Here is a 23394-nt window from a genome sequence, read left to right as displayed (position 1 = left end):
GGCCAATGACCACCGCGGCGGCGAGGAAAAAGGCTGACGGTACTCTGAAACTCATTTATCTAGTGCTCCACGTCCACGGTTCCCGTTGCGTCATCTATCGTCCGGGCTAAGTTTTCGCCGCGAACCACAAGGAATTTGCGAGGCGGTAGTCCAATAATAAATTATATTACATGCTGAAAAAATCAGATGTCTCACATTTTCAGAGCCATCCTTACCGAAGAACTTCAAAATATCACAGTTTAAACAGGACGACGACAGAAAACTGGCAGTGACAGCAGTGTGGGACGCTCCTGATGTTCTAAACGGCCCTCTGGACGGATACGTGTATCAAATCTGCCCAGTGAAGACTTGCAACGATAATCCCGGCACGCACTGCAGGGAAGATCGTATTGCCCGCCAGATGAGCTTCACTGTGTCAGGAGTAAGGCCGTTGGTGCGCTACTGGGTTTGGCTCGCTGGTTATAACGAAGATCCAACGAAAGACGGAAGGGATAAGAAGGTGGTTGGCGAATACACACCGTTCTGCTTCTGGGTGCCGCCAGTTGGTAAGATCTGCAATGCACTACAGAACATTGTGAACGAATGTTTCGACGACTACATTAAGTATTGATCGTTTGATTTTTTTTGTGAAAATGGGACTCATCCCATTGTTGAACGTAATGCGCGCTGCTATGAGCCTCTAGTGGTAACTGTTGTGTACAAGCAGCCTTGAAGCACGTTCTGCCCAATACAATCGTGAACACTCCCATTTCATTTCATTTGTTATTATATTAAGCACCCCTTCTGACGTATTACATAAGCCGGGAATATAGTAAGAAAATCATAAATTTTACCCCTTAGGTGTATGTCACGTTTCTACACGGAACCATCTTCAGTTACCCTTCTAGTCCCTTATTTGTATTGTCCCTTATTGCTACAATCTTTCCTACCAAGTTGCAATGCATGTAACACCAGTTCAAAACATTTACAACATTTCTGCAAGAAACGTAGCCTCTCTTTCCCATGATAGCCGTGTACGGCACATTTGCAGGACCAGTCCACTGCTGGCTGACCTTTTCTTTCTTTTTTTCTTAGTAAACATATTCCCCCAGTTCACTGAAGATGAACCAGTAAGTGATGAAAATTTCCCGAGCTTCGTTCCCGAGCTTCGTTCTCTGATGCAAAAAGTAAGTTCCACAACTGTTTACGACGACACGGTTCTGGGGCAATACAACGTTAACCGGCATTATCACACCTGCGCCGCTGTTATGGATGAAGATGCCATTTGTTGACAACGGACTGCATGGGATTATCCACGTCACAAAATACCCTCATTCCTCCCTCGTGCACTTTCACGTCTTTTGAAAGCGTGGAGGAACAACAACAACTTTATTGCGAGATGACAGATGGAGAGTTTCAAGAATTACTGACGAAGGTCGTACCGATCTGGACTGGAAGGTTTGGACTGAACTGAACGGCATCAGAATGGACGATTTAGAAGAGTTGGAGAGGGTACGTGCTATTTGTCGCTCGACAGTTGCGAGCAACATTAATGATATAACGACTTTACTGACCGCAACCTCACTGGATACCTCCCAGCTGAGACCGAAGCTTGCGTTTTAAGAATTAAAAGTTGCAAGATTGACTGAACTGAATGAAACTATCCAAGCTCTCATCCGAATCTAGCCCTGTTGGAGAGCGAATGTAAGTCTTGCGATCGACGCCTTGAATACCACATCGCAATCATAGTACGAGCCCGAGCGGCGATTGACTCTTCAGTGAGTCATGTAGACTGCGACATGGTGTATAGGCCACGCATGATAGAGCTTCCTACGTTTGGGTCAAAAACGTCTGGCAGAGGACCACTCTTACGAAATAGTTCTCGAGTCTATTGCTCGGCTGTTTTGAAGGACTTTGATTCTGGGAGCAAGCTTGACCTTAGATACAAGACAATTCACTCCTTGCTTAATAGCGTTCTGCAATGACCTCCATTCCGCAGGAACAACGAGAGCCCGAGAATAGAGCTTGGTGCTGTGCAGAGATCTATGCTCCAACATAGTTGTGACGCAAGCTAACTCTGACGGCAGCAGACCTGAAGAGTCACGCTTTGCTGCGAAGCCTGGCGAGGTTCAAAAGGCAATGAGCAACGCTGTAGTCGATGACGAGGCGTCATGTTCTCTGAAAAATGAAGATACGCTGTCGAAACTTGGAGCTCGCTACGACGAAGTTGAACAGGACTTCAACCTCGACAGGACTGATGTTGAAGAAAGTGGACCAAATGTGAAAGACACGTTCACTCAACTCGCCAAAAGCCTGTCGGAAGACGAAAGTGATCGGTTCATCACGGTGAACCTCTCTGAATGAACCAACGGAGGTGAACCAACGGAGACCCGTTGGACTCAGCAAGGCGTGATGATAATGATACACCGATGTTCTTCGTGTCTGAAGATTTCTCCGTCAGTGGGAGAAGTTCCAGAAGTGTCCAGACATGCTTTCCAGAGAGTGAAGTAGGCCCCCGTGCGTCTGCAACGAGCAAACGAGGAATTCAAGATGGTTTAAAACAGGGACTGGATGGCGTGAAGACAGAGTACCCAGGGAGCCCCCAAGAAGTGGTTCAGAGATGTACCTGGACAGCCTGATTGCGTCACCTCATGAGGACAACGTGCACAGAACTAGTCATGCCTACTACTGTGATGCGGGGACCCAGGAAGCTTCTAGAGTCGTCGCACATACGTGGAGACCCCTCGGTTTGTAACAAAAACTGTGCCCCCCCTCCCGAACAATACTCCCATCTCCTTAAATAGCGACCGGTTGTACGATCTCTCATCCAGTTTGGCACTCATGATGTCCGTCACATGACGGACGAAACGTCTGAGTAAAACTTGTTATTTTGTTATGTTAAGTCGGAGTTCTCTACTTTTTTGTCCAGCTATGTCGTTCCCGGCTTTTGGAGTATTTTTGCATCGACCAAGTTTCTCCTGGATGAACTAAACGTCTTCCTGAAAGATTGCAGTCCAATCAGATTTGAGAAGGAAGCTGGGGTCGACAGATCCCTGAAGCAAGTCAGAATTTTAGAAGGAGAAATCACTGCGACAGTATAGTCCTATTCGGAAAACATTTATTCATAGGAGAACAAAAGGACTAAAGGACGGAGAATGAACGGATGTGTGCGGACGGTAAGATGATTCTCAACAATTTCCTCAGGGACACGTCCACCTTTAAAGGAGCACCTGTATGGTCTCTTCGTGGGTTGCTGCAGCAAGGTGATACCGGAACCGTCCGATCCTGATTATCATGGGAACAGAGGAAGTATTTTCATCGACAGGGTCCTGCGCGCCGGTCTTAAAACCCGCTGGCATCTCTCCCATCAAGTCAATGCGTGGTGGATTTATCAAAGCTGTTCAGAGCTGAAGCTTCGGGAGCGCGCAGTACACTTGCGATCCGCGTTCTTTAGCAGCTTGTTTTATTTTTTCCAGAACGCGCTGCAGCCAAACACAGCATCATTATGGGGCCCACCGCAATGCTCCTTTATATTATAGTTGATTTCCATTGTCCCTATAATGTCGCGTGTAAAACCATTCTCACTGGCCTTCTCCAGTAATGTGACATCGTGTCTGGCATATAACGACAAGGAACAAGTTTCATAGACATGCCAGGTGACTTGATCACATCCGCAAGGTGTGAAAGTTTAAGCTGATTCCCTTTTCGCGGACAATTGCTCCATGATTTACTATCCTTTCGGATGTGTTCATTTGGGCGCCTAATGCGTCTTTTCTATCATGTGCAGTTGAAACGCAACTCTTTCTGCCACAAGTCTAAGGTTCTAATTCATAAGCACAGCATCGAGAGTTATGGTGTGCGATGTCTCGTTGCAGACCTGGAGCCTACGAGAGACTTCGATGTGCAGTGCACCCCTAGCCCGAACACGGTCACCGTCACGTGGAAATTGCCATTCGCAAACGACAGCGTTCCGGAAGGCTACAGAGTCGAAATTACTGGAGGATTGGTGAGTGTTGTTCGGTGGACATGGCTTCTCGGACGACACAAAGCACGTATTATAGTACGCTTTTTGATCCATGACCGAAATAGAAACTAATACCCCTGTCAGACGTACTATTTTAGTGTCACTTATTTGAAGTGCACTCCGTCCTGTAACGTCACTTTCACTACGCTCGTGCTACACGGCATAAGTAAGTGTCACTAAGCAGTCATGGTGATGACGATGGGCGCACTTGAACTCCTACCTAACATCGGGGAGTGCACCATACTTTCTTGGTAATATCAGTTTTCTTACGTCCAGAAACATTTCATAAAGATTTTCTTCGCAGTTGTAGTCGATTTAACGTCATAAATATAATTGTTGCGAAGCAACACAAGTTCATTTATTTGACAAATTTTCAATCTTCTTCTTCACCTCTTTGGTGGTCTTTACTATGTCTTGCGCGTGCAACTGACCCGCGACGTCAGCATACGACACTTTCGCGTTTCGCTTGGTCCTCCCATGTTCTGATAGCATGGGTTTCTATCTCAGACCACGACGCCCTGTCTTTTTTGTCTTCCATTATTCAGTGCTTCACTGGGAGTATTTCGCGATTTCGTCGGAAACACTTAACCACCGTGCAATGTCAAGAAATATGGCTGCCGCGAAGAGGATTACGAACTCTACTGGGCAGTCTGTGAACGAGAGTACCGGTAAGTCACGCCAAAACATCCTTACGTCTTTCTTATATAAATCAACGCTGTTTTAACAAATTTGTCCAAAAATAAATTCCGATTGGGTTGTTTCTTTCCTTTTCAAAAAATAATATTTTTATTACGCAATCCCTGCCGTGGAGGCTACGTACTTGATTGTGGCAGGCAAAGTGAAGTGAGTTTGGCGAACTCACTTCATCGTAAGTGTACTTTGCATCTAGTGTCACTAAAAGATGCCGTGTGACTCGTAAAGAATGACACTTATTGCAAGTGTACTCGCTGAAAGTGACACTAAATTAGTACGTCTAACACGGGTATAATCTGCTATCAAAACACTGCGAATTCTTCGGATGTCGTTGAAGAAGAAGAAAAAAAAAGTCAAAATTTTGCAAGAAACAAAAACGGCACGATTGCAAGATGTACATTTATTCTTACGAAAGAGGCTATATTAGCTGAAGTTTGCGCGGAAATGGGAGATTAAATAAAGTTTGCGCTTAAAACGAGCTTGCATTCATTGACCGAATGCGACTGAATGTGGCTGTTATAGCTAAGTGGCGTTACCGCTTGAGACAAGTTTATTCTTCCAGACGATGTCACTGCGGTGCTCTAGAGGATCTGGAGCACATTCTTCTTCATTGCCCACACTACAAACCTTCCCGAACCGCGCTCTCCAATTTTCTTAGTCAGCTGGACTCTGGCCCCTTCTGGCTAAATGGCTTAGACCCTGGCCGAATCCAGTCCACCATCGCTCTGCGCTTAAAGCAGTTTTGACCTTTCTGGACAAAATAGGACTTCGATGCTTAACGATAGCGAGCGATGATACATGGTTCCCAAACTGTGGGTTCTGACCCCTAGGGGGATCGTGAAGCGTCCACAAATTACAGAAAAAGCCACGCCGTGCCCGCTATTCCGCGTTGCCAGGAAGCCCGTGGCAGTGAATCCGGAGGTTTCTAATAAATGCGCTTGCATGCGGGGCACGCGACGCTTTCGATGCGTTACACACACCGTATATATATATATATATATATATATATATATATATATATATAATGCAAAAAAACATTAAAAAATCAGGTAAATGACACTAGACGTGTTTGAAATTCAAAATTACATATTAAGGTGGCTTCTATGGCTGCACGCAGTGAAACAGATACTCATGGAACGACGCGACAGCACCAGAGGACACGTGTTTCGCCGTGTTTGCGGCTCGTCAGCTGTGGGTAGCTGCACATCGTTTTGAATTGGCAAACCAGGGGTCACTCAGCGAGCGATCTACTCCTGGGAGGGTGACCGAGCACTCCTCAATGCCACAGTGCAAGCCTGTGAATTATAACGCAGAAAAAAAGCCATTAATAAACAAGTAGGTGACACTAGACGTGTTTGAAATTCAATTGGTGGGGTAAAAAAGTGACCTTTACTTGGCAAATTTCCGACTTCAGTTCGCAAATATTTACATAATTATACTTGGGGTACATGACATTCACATTAGGAGGTGGCAAAAACCTAATAAGAACAAATGCTGTTGACCGCATGATTCTAGGTGGCATAGTTTTTTTTATTATAATTCAGTGACACGTTTTCTGGGACACCCTGTATATTGTTGTGAAGATGATAAGGAGCTACGGAAGATGCTGAGCAACGCGCCCCGCGCGCCTGCCCCTTGTCGCAGAATAAACTAGTCACTGACCCGTGAACACGTATCTGCTTCCTTCGCGCTAACATAATTGGTGAAGGTGCGAGAGCTTTCTCCCGCCCCACACTGTTTCACACTTTCCTACCTGGAGCTTCGAATTGGAAGGAAAATAGCCCCGATGACACCCCCTGGGCAAGAGCAACAGGCACCGGAGGCAGGCAACGGAAGCGGGAGTCAACCGACGACGGCTGCGCCGTCTCCGACTCGAGTTTGCCAAATGCGTCAACGGGACCCGCCGCCCTTCAGCGGCGCAGCGGATGACGACGTGAACGACTGGCTTGCCCAGTACAATCGAGTGGGCTCTCATAACAGCTGGGACGAGACCGCCAAACTCGCTAATGTGGTCTTCTTCCTGAAGGGCACGGCCTTACAGTGGTTCGAGAACAACGAGACCAGCCTTACATCTTGGCCCACCTTCGCAGACTCGATTACCAAGGTATTTGGCCGACCGTCCCACCGGAAGCATTACGTTCTCCAGCGCCTGTCCACTAGAGCGCAACTCCCTGGCGAGACCTGCACCTGCTATGTGGAGGATGTCCTCTTCTTATGTCGTCGCGTCGATCCGGCCATGCCCGAGGTAGATAAAGTCAATCACATTTTGAAGGGCATCGCTGTCGATCTCTTCGGCTTCTTCGCGCCCAAGTCGCCAAAAACCGTGTCGGAACTTGTCGAGGAGTGCAGAGAGTTCGAAGAAATGCGGAACCGCAGACTTTCTCCTGGGTTGCATCGCCTCCCGGAAACACGTGCAACCTGGACACCTTGCGACACACGGTCTCTCCTTGACCTTGTCCGTCGTGTTGTCACCGAAGAGATCAGGTCCGTTATGCTGTCGGCTCCTTTTACTCTACCTGCTTATTCCACACCTTGTGACCCCCACCACGACCAGGTCGCTACCGCCGCGGCCTCTGGCGCCCACCTTGACGACATGGGTTTACCTACCGAGTCAACGTACGCCGCAAGGCCGACATACGCAGACGTGTGTGCTTCCCGCCCGTGGCAACCTCCTGTCCCACATTGACCCGCAGTTCGCCCATATCGGCCCACGCAGCCGCCTGCGGACTACCAGCCAGCATTCGACCGCTTTTCACGCACCAACACGTGGCGCACGGCCGACGGACGCCCCATCTGCTATTACTGCCGCTCACCTGGCCATATCCTGCGATACTGTCGTCGCCGCCGACCTGACACTCCCCCGCCTGGCCCGGTTTACTATTCACGCCAAATGCCGCGGGACTCTGCTAACGACGCTGATCACGCAGGTGGCGAACGGCGCTCACGGTCGCCGTCGCGGTACCCCCGTCGTCGTCGGACGTCGTCGCCCATGGTTAGACCGGTCCCACACAAATTTGTGCAGCCTGCGGTACCCTGGAAGCGCAGGCTGCAGCTCCGAATCCGCCGCTATATTCCGCCGTATATTCTTTCGGTCCAAGCTCCGCCCACCCTGTCGCTTTACGCCCACAACGCCCCAACCATATCTCAATCCTCCTGGACAGTCACCCTGTGCTTGCCCTAGTCGATACCGGAGCCACGAGATCATGTGTGTCCAGGGAGTTCTGCCGCCGTATCCGGAAAGTTTGCATGCCGCCGCCGGTCGGACAGTTCGTGCGTATGGGAGACGTCTCTCTGGTCTGCCCGATAGCAACCTGCGCCGCTAGGGTGTCTGCTTCTGGATCAACGCATGCTGTCTCCTTTCTGGTCCTGCCACAGTGCATCTGTGATGTGATACTGGGCACCGACTTCCTGTACGACACTCGGGCCGTGATAGAATGTGGTACTGGTACCATTAGTTGGGATATCTTACCAAACGAGACCTGGTTTGACCAAAATCAGCACAGCACCGTCAGATTGTGTGCCGGAGAAGATGTCGTTCTATTCCCTCACGCGCTGTCCCCCGTACGTCTCCGCGCCTCTACATCTTGTCCTAACGGGCCCGGTTTAGCGCCTTGTGCGCCGGCATTGCTCTCCAAAGGTCTGCTGCTCCCTGCCAGTCTGGTATGCCTGACGTCATGTAGAGCAGTTGGCTGGGTGCTCAACCCCACGACAGAAAAACATTTCATCCCGCAAGACATGTGTGTCGCCACTCTTACAGCCGTCACCCCCGACGCAATATTTCGTGCTTCACACGACGCCTCTACCAGCACCGGTCTGCAGCAGACTCCTCCCTCGGCTCTCCCGTGGCTCCGTAAGGCCATCGCCGATGACTTGCAGCCAGATGAACAGCAGCAACTATTGTCTACCCTGGGAAAATTTCATGGCATCTTCGATTGCGATCCCTCCAGTCCTCACTTACCGGTTACGAACATGGTAGAGCACCCCTATTAATACCGGCAGCTCCCCTCCGGTTCACTGCCGCCCCTATCGGGTCTCGTCCTCGGAGCGCGATGTCATCCAATTATCACGTCGCCGACATGGTCAAACGCGGCGTGGTTCAGCCATCGTCCAGCCCGTGGTCTTCCCCTGTTGTCCTCGTTAAGAAAAAGGACGCTACTTGGCGGTTCTGTATTGACTTCAGGAAATTAAACAAGATCACGAAGAAAGACGTGTATCCGCTAGCCAGGATTGACGACCTCCTTGACTGCCCCAATGGGTCCGAATACTTCTCCTCCCTGGACCTCCGCAGCGGTTACTGGCAGATCCCCGTCGCCGATGCCGACCGTGAAAAAACTGCTTTTGTTACCCCGGATGGCTTATACGAGTTCACCGTAATGCCATTTGGTCTATGCAATGCCCCCGCTATATTTGAGCGGATGATGGATACCATCCTGCGAGGGCTGAAGTGGCAAACGTGTCTCTGTTACCTGGACGATGTAGTAGTATTTTCTTTCACGTTTCAAGACCATATCGACAGGCTATCGGAGGTCCTTTCCCGGTTGCGGTCTGCTCGGCTTCAGCTGAACTCGAAGAAATGCACCTTCGGTGCTCGCCGTGTCACAGTCTTGGGCCATGTCGTTGACCGCGACGGCATCCATCCCGACCCTAAAAATGTGCAAGCGGTTCAGGATTTCCCCCCGCCCTCCTCACTCAAGCAACTACGAGCGTTCCTTGGCCTTTGCTCCTACTTTCGGCATTTTATACCACGCTTCGCCGACATTGCCGAACCGTTATATCTCCTCCTCAAACGCGATGCCCCCTATACTTGGACAGCCGCTGCGAGCTCTGCTTTCGAGGAACTCAAACAACGCCTCACTACGGAGCCCGTCCTGGGATTCTTCGTTCAGGACGCCTTGACCGAACTGCACACCGATGCTAGTCGCACGGGTTTAGGCGCAGTACTTGTCCAAAAAGTTAACGGCGTGGAACGAGTCATCGGCTACGCCAGCCGTACCCTATCCAGCCCAGAACGCAACTACTCCACAACTGAAAAAGAGTGCTTAGCGATTGTCTGGGCCATCTCCAAATTTCGCCCCTACGTTTATGGCAGGGCTTTTACTGTCGTGACAGACCACCACTCCCTTTGCTGGCTGTGCAATCTGAAAGACCCCGGTGGCCGTCTTGGACGTTGGATGCTAAAACTACAAGAGTACGACATCACCATCGCGTACAAGTCCGGACGACACCATTCCGACGCTGACGCTCTCTCCCGCCTTCAACCCTCCTCTGCGGACGACGTGACGGCTTCTGCCCAGTTCACCGTCTGCCCTTTGCCTACGGTCGATGTCGCAGCCGCACAAAGCCAGGACCACAATCTTGTCCCTCTCATACAACATTTGCAGAACCCCCAACGACCAGCCCCCCGGCGCCTTCAACGAAAAGCCAAGTTGTACTCTTTGCACAACGGTGTCCTCTACCGAAAGAACTACCATCCCGATGGGAACCGCTGGCTACACGTCGTGCCATCATCCTTACGGAACGACGTCATTCGGACCTGTCATGACGATCCCTCCGCCGGCCACCTTGGGTTCCTCAAAACATACTCTCGCTTGACCCATCGTTTCTTTTGGCAAGGCATGTACCGGTCTGTATGGAAGCATGTTCGTGCCTGCCTTTTGTGCCAACAGCGCAAGCGCCCACCGGGACTTCCTTCCGGCCTCCTCCAACCCCTGACTACCCCAAGCCGGCCGTTCGATCGCCTCGGCATCGACTTCCTAGGCCCCTTCTCACCATCAGCCAGCCGCAACCGCTGGATTATAGTTGCCATCGACCATCTCACGCGCTACGTTGAGACCAAAGCTGTCCCCGTGGACACCGCAGAACAGGTCTCTCTTTTCTTCCTTCACAACATTGTGCTTCGCCATGGTGGGCCACGGACCCTCCTCAGTGACCGCGGAACCCCATTCGTCTCCACCGTCGTGCGCGCACTCCTAGACGCCTGCATCATTGTCCACACCCTTACTACGTCTTACCATCCCCAAACTAATGGCATGACCGAACGATTCAACCGCACTCTCACCGACATGATCTCCATGTATGTCTCCGCCGACCACACCAACTGGGACGTCGTGCTACCGTACGTGACGTATGCCTATAACACCGCGTGCCAACGCACGACTGGTTACAGCCCATACTACTTCCTGTACTCCCGGGAACCCACCACAGTCCTGGACACTCTGCTACCTTGTCCCCCACCCGAGAGCCAGCCCACTCTAGTCTTCGACGCCGTCGCTGATGCCGAGGAAGCCCGACAGTTGGCACGTCTGAGAACCTTCGCGGCCCAAGAGGACGAGCGTTCTCGTTACGATGACCGCCACCGAGCTGTCGAATACCATGTCGGTGACGAAGTCCTCATCTGGACCCCCCCCCCCCCCCCCCGTGTCCCCGGCCGCTCTACGAAACTCCTCAGGAGATACATTGGGCCCTACCGGGAAACACGCAGGCTCTCCGCTCTAAATTATGAAGTGTCGCCTCTCGTCCCACCGCCGGACCGCCGCTTCCGGGGAACGGAACTCGTGCACGAACTCCGCATGAAACCGTTCGTCCGACCACCCACTCCCTTACCCACCCCTTCCGAAGGAAGGGGGTGATGTTGTGAAGATGACAAGGAGCTACGGAAGATGATGAGCAACGCGCCCCGCGCGCCTGCCCCTTGTCGCAGAATAAACTAGTCACTGACCCGTGAACACGTATCTGCTTCCTTCGCGCTAACAATATATATAGATATATAGATAGGGGAAAAAAGACACCAGAGACGGAAGTAGGGAGTGGGGGAAAGTTTTTTCCCCCACTCCCTACTTCCGGCTCTGGTGTCTTTTCTCCCCTATCTATATACAACATCCTGGTCGTTTGAACCTCCATTTTGTAGCGTATATATATATAATGAGGAAAAAAAAGTCAGCTCTGGGTAGCTGCGCATCTTTCTGAATTGGCAAACCAGGGGTCACTCAGCGAGCGATCTACACCTGGGAGGGTGACTGAGCACTCCTCAATGCCACAGTGCAAGCCAGTGAATTATAATGAGGGGAAAACAGCCATTACAGAAACAAGTAAATGACACTAGACGTGTTTGAAATTCAAAATTACAGATTAAGATTTAGCATTATTTCGTATTAGATTTACAGAAGATTAAACATTAATTCGTAGATTGCGACTCAATGTGATTTTTTACAGCGTGACGTTGTCGCTTGCGACAAGTTGGCTCTCCGAGATGCCGTCACTGCGGTAACATGGAAGATGTAGAGGACATTCTTCTCCAATGTCCGCACCACCAACCTTTCAGAACCACACATGCAGCGCCCCTGAGTCCGCTTGCCTCTCATCTTTTCAATGCGTCAACTGTGCTTGGCCCATGGTCAAGTCCAGTACACCAACGCTCTGCGCAAAACGCACTTCTTCAATTTTTGGACACTTCGGTCGTCGCTTTGGGGTAACCCATTAGTCCATTTCTCCGCATTACCGCCAGCAACAGGGTAGAGTATCACCCCTGGAGATAATACTCTAGCCCACTCATCACCATGGAAATAAAGTTGTCAGGGTGACACAGCAAAAATAAATAAATAAATAAATAAAAAGAAAAAGTAAAAAAGAAATATTCACCCTAGCATTTTGTACGTTTCAGGAAAAAGTGCGAAGTGTCTTTTTTCTCTCTCTGGTGTGCCACAAGCCCATGCAGCACACAATATCATACCCATATTGGCTAGGCATTGGCGATACGTGTCTAATATGAGACCCGTTTTGCCAGGATTTTCCGCACACTGACTGAAACTTCGCAATATGGGCCCCATATTGCCCGTGTACACCCGATATTGTCTGAAAATGCAGAAAATGGGACGTACCCGTATTGGGAGGTGTACCAAGTGCCCAATCAACACGGCAAAATTGCACGTGCAAGCGTGTGAAATACCAACGCATCACATTGGTATATCCAACAACTTCGCGCAGATGATGCACATTGTTCGAAACAGTCAACATAGCTTGCAATCCCACTCTAACGTGCACAAAACGTTAAAATCAAATCCACGTTCCAATGTTCGTCGGGGAGGGAGACAAAGCAGTGAGTGTCTGCTCTTCTTTTTCTGGGAGAGGGCAGTATTATTCTTTAAACGTAATGTAGCTAGCATTGCGCTTGCGCCATCCTACAGATGCCAATACAAACGTCTAGGTTACGTCACGCCACCGCACCAAATTGGCGAAGGAAATTTATTACGGGAACGTCCCCGACCCGCATTTCTTTGATGAATCATCGCCGTACGAGGGGAGCTCCGATTTGCCCGTGACGCGTAGAGATATACCTCGATGAGATGCATATTCTCTGGTGTCGCCAGCCAGAACTGCAATCCACTGCAGCAGTAGAGGTCATATTGGATATGCGTGCGCACTAGACTGTTATAATAGCCCTGTCGTGTGATTGCGGAGTCCTTCTCTTGCATGTCCTACAACGCTGCTCTGGTCGAAAATACGATTTAAAGTGAAACACCTCCTGCTACGAATCGGTATGTCACCTCCATTGACGTAAAACATCTCGTTCCACTTACATCGCAGTCGGCATCGCATAATGAGGCGTAACTATAAATTCTTTCTGTGCTACAATACCAGTGCATTCGAACCAATGGTCATTCCGTACACAGTCTACCTACTTCCAGCAGTCTAGGACACCCACCATCACCGCATCATGTCCCTTTAGGAAATTGTTCTGAATCAAGTACAAGAGTACTTTTTTTACTACAACCAAGTACTTTTTGGAACAAGCTTACGTCGCAAGAACTACGAGTGGAGTTTCACTCAAGAAAGACAGTGGCTGCAGAAAATAGGGTTGGTTTCCGGAAACGGAATCGAGCCTGAACGGCTCGATTCCGCTTCCGATTCCGTTTGAAGATGGCGTTTGAAATTCCATCGCAGGGGCGATACTCTACCCATTGCTGGCGGTGATGCGGGGAATGAATTAATGAGCCCCTTCAAGTGAAACAATGAGCAATAAGGATCGAAGTCCTATCCAGAAAGGTGAAGAGAGCTTTGAGGGCAGAGCGTTGGTGGGCTGGATGTGGCCAGGGGCAAAGCAATTTTGTGAGAGAGAGGGGACGAAAGTCCACGTAGTCATGGTATCCGGAGAGTACGGTTAGGGAAGGTTGGTAGCGTAGGCAATGTAAAGTGGTCTAGATCTTCTACAGCACTGCAGTGACAGAATAAGACTCAAATTCATCTAGTCAGTTTCCGCAAGTGAAATAAAATCATACGTGAAGTCGTAATCATTCATCGTAATTGATGAGGAAGGCGCCACGTCAAACTCACGTAAAGTTAGAGCGCAGGGCGGAGCTAAAAAACGAAAGGGGTGCAGTGAACATTTCATCCGTATGGGAGATCCAGGTCCCCCAAGGCCGCCATTTTCCCATGTATTTGTTCCTATCCCGATGCGTGCAATGCCGGAGGCCGCCCTTACATACCCCATTGTTATCAGACGTTGGCTTGCGTTCGATTGTAGCGCGCTAAAGATCCAGTTGAAGCACAATCCAAGCCAGGCCAAGTCACCGAAGGATAAATCGACGACTGCGCCTGCGGCGCCTGGTACGACAGGTACGCTATGTGATGCACGCAGCCGTGCACTAGATCCTTCCGATCGCTCAACACGTTTAAAAACGGGACCAAAAAGTGAAACACGACACAGAAAGTTGTTATACGCGTTTTGTTTGGACATATAAAGACTAGATTCATTCGCAGAAACAACAAAAACATTTTGCCGCTAAACTTGCTAAACAACAAAAACATTTTGCCGCTGCCGGAACGGCAACAGTGGGGTATCTAGTGGCGGCCTTCTTCGTTGCACGCTTTTCCGAGGTGAGTTTGGGGGACCTGGGGAGATCATTTTGATTTTGAGCGCTAGTAATTACAAGGAGCTTTCACGGCCTAAGTTAGAACAATATAACGCAGAGAAATGCACACCTTGTATACCTGTTTACGGCCCCTTTAATGTCGAAATACATGTCGACTTTGGGAATAGTTCATGCAAAAGAGGTCCCAGCAAGGGGCCTCACTAAGCTTCTCGGGATGCTCAAATAACACAATCCGGACGAAAGCGCAACGCTGACAACACGCAACGAGCTGTTGGTTGTGCTAGAGTTTGTACCTATGTTCTGCCAACTTGGTGCCTTAGTCTGTACAGAGTACACGTGGTCGGAGAAAACCCCATACGTCTTCTGTATGTTCCTTCTTCAAGCATGACGTACGGTGAATTCGGGTGATCCTTTCAGACGGCCTAGCCCTCGCAAATTGCTAGGTCGCGTGGATCATGTGGCCGTTGCCACAGGAACATGAGTGGCAGGAGTGTAGCGGTTTGAGGCGCTTGGATCACACTAGGGGCATCGTGGTCGCTCGTCTTCGTGTTTCGTCGTCTGCTAACCCACGTGAATTTGGAAGTGCCTGCCAACGGCGGGCCCTCGCCACACTCACAGTGCGCATGTAGCGAAATCGGATATAGTTGGCCAACCTGCTGCCCGGTCGTATAGAGGCCATGCGAAAAAAAAAGTGCTAGCTAGCAAATTTCTGGCGCTTGGAAAGCGCCACGCGAACATGCGACATCAGGCAAAGCCTGCGACAACAAGCGGGATCTGGCAAAAAAAAGTTGCCACGAAATGACACCCGGAGTTTGCCAATACAAGAAGTGTTTGTTACGGGGAAAGGAAATGTGAAATACCGAATTTCTGCCGGAACCTCAAGCAGAAACAGAAACATTTCCGTTAGTTTTCCCTAAAACGAAAATGGAAACGAAAATCCGCTGACCGCTACCGACGCGGAAACGGCTACCGAATATCGTTTGGAAGCGGTAACGGAAACGGTAACGGAGAATTGAATTCCTTGGTTACCGGCAACAGAAACGCAAACATCATTATTCTCGATAACCAACCCTGGCAGGAAATGTTAAAAAGGCACTTAGAGTGTGGATTCTTTTTCAGGCAGGGCTCGAGAAAGTGACTCACAGAGTAAACATCGAGACTTCGTGTCAGGAAGAAAATTGCAGATATTCGGTGGGAGGAGGCAAAGGGGGACACGCCTACTCGCTTATGCTGTTCCCCCACTACGAGGACATTGGAACCTTTGGACTACGCATTGATAAGGGGGAATGTGTCATGCCAGAAAGCGGTAAGACAGAAGTCTAGACTCTATCAGTGAAAAAAAAAAATCAGTCGTAAAAGTGATTTTACGTACCTCCTCTGTATATATAGACACTGTTGAACAAATAAATAATGGTCGATCATAGCTTTTCTAGTGTCACTTCTAAGTGACCGCGAGGATGCTAGAGAAAATGGATTACAAAGATTAATGCGTGGATACGGTTATACTCGCTTGATTCACTCGTTGTTTGCTGCCTGGGACTGATATGAGGTTTCGAAAATATTCGAAAGCTGGCGAAAAAAGATGGCTTGTTGCAAGGGAATACCAGCAAAATTTTATTCTTGATGTGGTAACCATGTATTGATGACAATACTTTTTGTTAATCGAGATTGAAAGTTACGTCTGCTTCGTAGCAGTCTGAAAGCGATCCACACTAAACATAAGACGACGACGACGACGACGACGACTTACCACTGAAGTTTGTTGAAGTTTGGGCCACTTCCGATTATCGCTGCAGACTGTCCTCTTAGCAAAGATTTGGTCGCAGCCTTATTTTCGAATGACAACGAATTCTCACTGTAGACTTCACTGCTATATTTCTTTGCCTGTTTCAGAACCACCGCCACCAAAAAAAGAAATCAAACTCGTTGCGGACCCCAGCTTGAATAAGGCTGAACAGGCGTTTGAGTTTTCCATTACTATGTTCAGTGACGAGAACGGCAAAATCACAAACACGGAATGGCTGATAGCGCAGGACTCGCAAATAGGTAAGCACTACCTGTCGTACCCTGCTAGTTTGTGAGAAATTGCACTACTGACGCAAAACTGTGAACGCACTAACGCCCGCTGTACACTTATCTATCACGGGATGAGGTAGCGGAAATAGCACCAGTAGCCGAGAAATCTAAGGAACGCGGAAGAAACGGTTACAACGACGGCCAATCCTGCTATCCTACAAGGACTGTCCAGTAGCACGTGTACGGCGGTCTCTACAACGGTAGAGAAACACACGCAATTGTCCTCGCCGTGGAATATTCTAAGCTATAGATTCGAGGTACCTTTAATGGAGTAATTGACTGTACCCCTCGGCTGTATTATCTGTTGTCCATGATGTCAAATACCTGCGGCCCTGTAAAGGTGCATAGTTATAATTCTCTTTGGGGCATCCTGTCGGACCAAACCACTTGCATACAAAAATTATAGATGCTCAGCTCATCTTCCGCATGCTACGATAAAAGTTTCCCATGATCTATTACTACTCATGTCAGGACGGTGAAATAATAGCGGTCGATATTATTCTATTCCATGTAATAACAATTAATTTCGCAGAGATCTAAAAGAAAACGCAAAAATTGCATCAGGTGGACACACAAACTAACTGATATTTTTCAATCCTTATAAGATAAGTGTGGCGCTCCTGTGACGTGGAAAGAAGCTCATTCTCAAGACCCGATCAGGTGCTACGTAGTGAAATTTGACACAGGTGAGAAGTACTCAATTTTGGATATTTAATGAGGGGGGGGGATCTATTTATTCTCACAGGAAACGTCAGCAAGTAAGGACGGCTTGCTCTTCCGTATTAAAGGATTCGTTTGTGCGTAGTCCTGCGGTAGTTAAGAGTAAGGCGATGTGGGGTGAGAGGTCTTCCGCCGTCCCACACACGATGTCACAGGCTGCTGAGGAGACCGGTATCACGCAGGTAGTGGAGAAGCGCCGCGGTTACACTACTGCTCCGTGTGTCCAAGTAGTGTTGCGATAGAGATGGAGTACCCGAGGCTGGTCAGGCGAGACTTGAGGTTGTCGCGGAAGGATTTGGAACGGCGGCAGTTAAGCAAAAGGTGACGAATATCTGCCTGAACGTTGCAGATAGAACATAAGGGTGTGGCTTGCTGGTCCATTTTGAACAGAAGTGACGGAGTGCGGGCGACGTTGAGGCGGAGCCGATGTATGACAGATTCTTCCATCCTTGAGACAAGACCGCAGATAGTGTAGTCCATCGTTGGGTCAATCGACCTCAAGAATGGGTTGGTCCTAGCAGCGTCCTTGGCAAACAGCTTTGTATTTACAGTAAAGAAGCGGCGTCGCTGTAGTTGGCAGGCGGATGTCGAGATGTGTATTCCACCAACCGGCTCTAAAGGCTGGTTCACACTGTCACGTTTACGCTTGCGTCTAGGGGTTACGGGCGCTTACGGTGGGGGTTGCCATGACGACGAAGAGACGGCGCTCGTAAGATCGTTTCCGCAAGGAGTTGAAGCAACTTCAACTTATCTCCCGCAAGCTCCGTAACCGTAAGCGCACTGGCCAATAGGATTGCAGAAAAGTTCGGATGCCGCGCAAGCGTTTTGTCTCGCGCGTCTCCTTGCAAAGATGGCGGAAACATTGGATGTCTTAGAAGCTCTTATTCTCCTAGTTGAGAAGTTTCCCTGGCTATGCAATAGCAAAAGAAGCGACTACAGGGATGCCATGAAACAAGAAAACTCATGGATGACAATTAGCATAGCAGTGGGTCTGTCAGGTGATATCTTTACTCAATGAACCTGTCCGAAGTAGCGAGTTGTACGTTGCACTTTCGACGATGGCGTTAAGTTAAGAACATTAACAGTTAAGAACATCGTCAAGGAATATCTGATTGTCTTCCAAAGCAGCCGGCACCGGGGTGCTCGACGATGAACGCCATGCTACTCTGTGGCTGTATTTCACTTTTCTTCGGAAGGATGGCGCTCTAGGAGGCCGCTCCTCATTGGAGGAACGGAGGCCGAAACGTAGTAAGGTGAACGGTGGAGGAACGTAGCCGGCAACGAGATGGGTACTACGGAAGCGCAACCCGTAACCCGTAAGCGCGAACGTGGCAGTGTGAACTAGCCTTAACGCATGGGCACGTTTCGCCGCGGCGTCAGCGCGAGTATTGCCGCGGATGCCGACCTGGCTCGGAACCCATTGAAACCACACAGTGTGGCCCGGGGACAGGAGTTCATTATAGATTACGAGGATCAGGGCATGCACGTTGCAGACTATCTTAACAGAGAAAGATACCAGGATACCGCTTTGCTGTCAGTCAATACCGTCCAGGCACTAGGCGGAGAAGCAGACATATGCTTCAAGGCAGTAAGAATAGCATACAGCTCAGCTTCTACAGATGACGTTTCATAGGGAAGCAGAGACGCATGCTCGAAGTCGTCGCTATAGGGACATAATACGCCGCCGTCGACGAACCTTGCCGCACTGACCCGTCAGTGTACATCCCCTTTCTATGGCTATGGAAGGCATGAATGTGCTCCAGGGTAAGTTGACATGCAGCGACAGGTGGTATGCTGCTTTTTGTTAGCAATGCCGGCACAGACTCATGTACGATGGGCTGATTCAGCTTCCACGTCGGTGGCGCGTATGCAGCAGAGGTGGCACTGTGAGTGAGGTAGCTGTTAAGACCAAGCAGACCACGACAGAATGTGGATGACGCAGAAGTCACTCAGATATCTCGCAGGTAATGATGGGTATGTCGGCTGACGAATCGGGCGTAAACACCAAGAGTTTCTTTGTCGCGCAGAATGTGGGCTGGAGGTTCACGCGCCTCTGCCAAAACAGAGGAGGCCTCTGTTGTTTTAGGCACACATAAGCAAAGGCGAAGGCTTCTAGCTTGAGCACCGAGTAATGCCCTGTCACCAGAAACACTGAGAAACTCGTTTATGTATGCTCCACCCTCAAAGCAGCACGAATGTTCGAGGAATGTATACCCGCAACACAAAAATTGTTAGCTGTGGGTCCAGCTGCAGAGGGCCACTGCGTAAAGTGGCACATGTCACGACGTTCTTCCGCTTCTTTTTGAATCGTCGCACGGCCGTATCAAAGAAGTTGCCAAAGAACTACGGAGCTGTGGCAGTTTCTCCTTTGTGTATTTTCCATACTGCACCCCATAGACAAGTGCAAGTTGACCTCGATCGAAGCTCTTTTTCTGATGCAACCAAGACCGCGTGGCGGTCTGTTTCGATATATGTATCGGCTGTATCAGTGCCCGAAACCATCCGTTTGCCTGTAGCTTGTTAAGGTTATTGCGAGTATGTCGAATTGCAGTCGTGAAATCTGACATCCCAAGCAAGTACGGAGAACATGAAGCGCTCAAACTGTGTACATAAGGACAGAAACGACGAGAGACTGGCGCTACTTCCAACGACTATGTTGCAATCAAGTTTCACAAGTATTTATAGATATATCGTCAAGGCTGCCCCGCAAAAATGCGTCGTGTTCTCAAGAATGCCGCTTTTTTATTGGATAGGGCAACTGGTCCTTACGCAGCTATCCTTTCAGCACCGACTATTTCCCTAGCCCAGTAAACCATCTACGTCCCAGTGACATCCATGTAATATCCAGTGCTTGGCATTTGAATATCCGAGCAAGTTTCGCACATAGCTTGTAGACGTCTTCTGTACGTACAATAGATGACCATTTGTCCCACTTTTTCGACATCCACAGAACGTCCCACTAACTCAACTAATGGACACCCAAAGGATATTGGTACCACCTTCCGATTTACTGTTATTTTTACTGTTATTTTCGACGTTTGTTTATGCTGTAATGCTAAATCGAATATGCCATGTGTTAAAGTATTGTAAAACATTTTATTTGTTAAAGCAGAGCACGGGTATGTCAGTTTGTTGGCTTGTTTATAACAGCAGCGTGCTTATCCGTCCACCGTTCAAATTTCAAATGTTGTGGAGAGTCAAATCGTGCCCTTTGTTTCTGACAAACGTTACGCAGACTCTGTGTGGCACGTATCTTTTTTGTTCGTGATGGGATCGCCTCATAATATCAAAATCCGGATGTCCCGAAGATATTCTGTCTGGGACGTACAGAAGATATAAAGAATTGGATATCCCCAACAACTAAAATATTTTGAGGAGACAGACTGGATGTCCATGTGACATGCACAGTACATAGCTGCAGTTTTGACATCTGCGACATATAGTTTGATCACATCACGAATATCCGTGGCACGTATATAGGATGTTTTGACGTCTTCGCGTCTGCGACATATTTTGGACCTGTCCAGGATATTCGTTGTTTACTTGGAGTTAATTTGGTCCTGTTTTTCTCAAGAATGCAGCAGCTTCGGAACAATGGCTGGCAACTACACGTACAGCAGGTTTCGGCCAGCTATCCCCCTCTTCCGTTTTCTGCGTTGTTGGAATGTTCCCATAGCCTGTCGTTCATACAACGGCCGGTCTGGTCTACATATTGTTTCCTATAGGAGAGAAGGATCTAGTACACTGCATTGTCAACGCATTCTGCACAGGGGATATTATGTATTTTCATGCATTTCTGTGTCCCGTTTCTGAGCGGGTTGTTTACCCTGCAAAGGTTCGCCTCTCTGTACGGGGATACAAACTGAATATTAAAGTTGGCCCGTCCCTGGATCTCCTAAAAGTTGTCGGACATGCTACGCAGATAGGATATTGGCAGGACGCCATGCCTGTTGGGAGGAGGGGTTCAATCTTGAGAATGGGCTCAGTGGAAGCCTTCCCGGAGCTAGGCAACTCATATTAATCGTTTCGCAATCAAGCTACACGTTGATTCACGCTCATCATCACTTGATTGATTATTAGTTTATTATGTAAGGTCCTCGATCGTTTTCCATCCAAAGGATCAGCGCTGTATTATGTGCTGGGAACACTGGCATAAGGGCATGCTAGCACATGGCGAGTATAGGTTCCAAATTGGGATCATGGTAACTGAGAATGAATAAAACAAGAACGTTAAAAGCATCCATCACTTTCTAAATCATGTAATCTGTCTTTCGTGTCATGAAACTGCACTTCTGCAACAAATTAGGACCAAATCCCGCTTGTGCTAAGCGGCAAACCTGGTGGCTAAGGCGGAGACTGTCCGAGACAAAATGGCAGCGAGACTTGTTTAGCGCCGACCCGATGAGCGAAGCCCAATGCCCCCGTTTATAAGTTTGGAATTGGAGGTGTTTACGGGAAGTAAGGGTTTGCCACCAGCCGTTTACCGTCGCCCAACAAAATAAGGAACACAACCGCAACAAAAGGTCAAGATATTAAGGCCTACCATCAACTACGCGGTCAATGAAGAAAGCTAGATCAGGGGATAAAGATATCATTGCCTGCACAGCTTGGGACACAAGGTAGCCATCCGTCAGTACAATATATATGTCATCTACGTAACGCGTGACAAGAAGAGGAACAGAGTCCACACAATTCAAGATCTGGCAGACATGACTATCGAGTACGTTAATGTAGATTTCAGACAGGATCGGAGCAACAGATTATCCAATACAAACCCCATCAGATTGTACAAAAAGAGAGTCATTGAAGAAAGCAGCGGTAGCACTCCGAAATCCGAACCCGAAGAAACATATTGAGGGACATGCCCACAGAGGACTGAAATGCTACACGTTGGCTTTCAACTACACACTTAACACGAAGGTGCAACTCATGTACATTCAAAGAATAATACAAGTCTCTTATATCAAGAAAAACAATTTCATACTTAGTACCATGAAACCTGGACAACTGGGGGATTAATTCAACCGAGCTCTTTAGGGACAAGCGGTTGGGGAGACGGAGGGAGGTCAAGGCATCTTTCAGGAAACAGGAAACTAGCTTGTCCCACGAACCTGTTTCCCTAAAAAGAACTCTGTGTGGCATGTCCACCTAATGACCTTTCGAAAGAAGTTTGCCAGCCAGCGGCCAACGCTTGGCATCCGTAATTTTCTTTGTCAAGGGGTTTCGAAACTTGGGTGATGATGTCGGTGATTTTCCATTTCAATGACTCTTGGTTGATTGTCTTGCTTCTTGCTTCTTGTCTTGCTCCAATTCTCCTTGTCTTGCTCCAATTCTCCTTGTCTCAGGTTTTTTTGTCGTTTTACTACGTAGCAGCTCGCCTCCACTTTCCGTTGATGTTCCCGCTTGCAGGTTTTATAAGTATTGCCTCTTTTCCCGACCTCTGTCAGTCCGTTCTTTGTCCTGTGGCCCTATTTGTCCTTTAAAAGTTTGGTATCTCTATTGCTAATGTGGAAGTGGAGATGTGCACTCTCAAGTTCTGTCTGCGCCGCCAAGTTTTGCCCCCTCAACAACTAGTCCCGCTTGACCGTTCTTTGTTGCCTTGGCGTTCCTCGTGCAAGCTCCTCCGTGTACAGAAGAATCTGTTGGTTTCTCATTTGAACGACCTGCGAGCCATTGAGGATAAGTTGCGGTTCCTGGTGCTTGAGTCTGACTTCAGACTGCCGGCATACCATCATCAGTCGACACGACTTGTGTGTTGCGAGTTTGGTCGTGGTTGGGACCGTTCAAAGTCGCAACTTCAGTTCCACAGCAAAGCTTACGAAGATCTGTACAAAGCCAATTACGGCGACTTTCTCAATATAGCTAATGTGCCGCTCTCACCTCAAGTCTCGTCTGTTCTCTCGAAAATCCCTAAATTATGTATCCAGTTAAGCCGTCTAAAATCGAGGTGGCATCTGCTGTCGAAACTGTGGCGCCTTGGATACCCGACCTCTGCGAAGATGGCATTTGTTGAACAGTGTGTGGGGCACCTCC

General features: G+C 48.8%; 1 protein-coding gene across 1 annotated transcript in view; it reads left to right on the top strand.

Moving 5' to 3' along the window:
* LOC135385247 (uncharacterized) overlaps positions 1-23394 on the top strand; it is a 108493-nt gene that overhangs the window by 52163 nt on the left and 32936 nt on the right. Inside the window, exons 4-8 of the mRNA XM_064614452.1 lie at positions 204-545; positions 3855-3985; positions 15685-15871; positions 16459-16611; positions 17247-17327. Coding sequence (XP_064470522.1) covers positions 204-545; positions 3855-3985; positions 15685-15871; positions 16459-16611; positions 17247-17327 — 894 coding nt within the window. The remainder of the gene's footprint in view (positions 1-203; positions 546-3854; positions 3986-15684; positions 15872-16458; positions 16612-17246; positions 17328-23394) is intronic.

The sequence above is a fragment of the Ornithodoros turicata genome, chromosome 2, assembly GCF_037126465.1.
Source record: "Ornithodoros turicata isolate Travis chromosome 2, ASM3712646v1, whole genome shotgun sequence".
NCBI lineage: Eukaryota > Metazoa > Arthropoda > Arachnida > Ixodida > Argasidae > Ornithodoros > Ornithodoros turicata.
The sequence above is the reverse complement of the archived record's forward strand: the minus strand, read 5'-3'. Positions and strand labels throughout refer to the sequence as shown.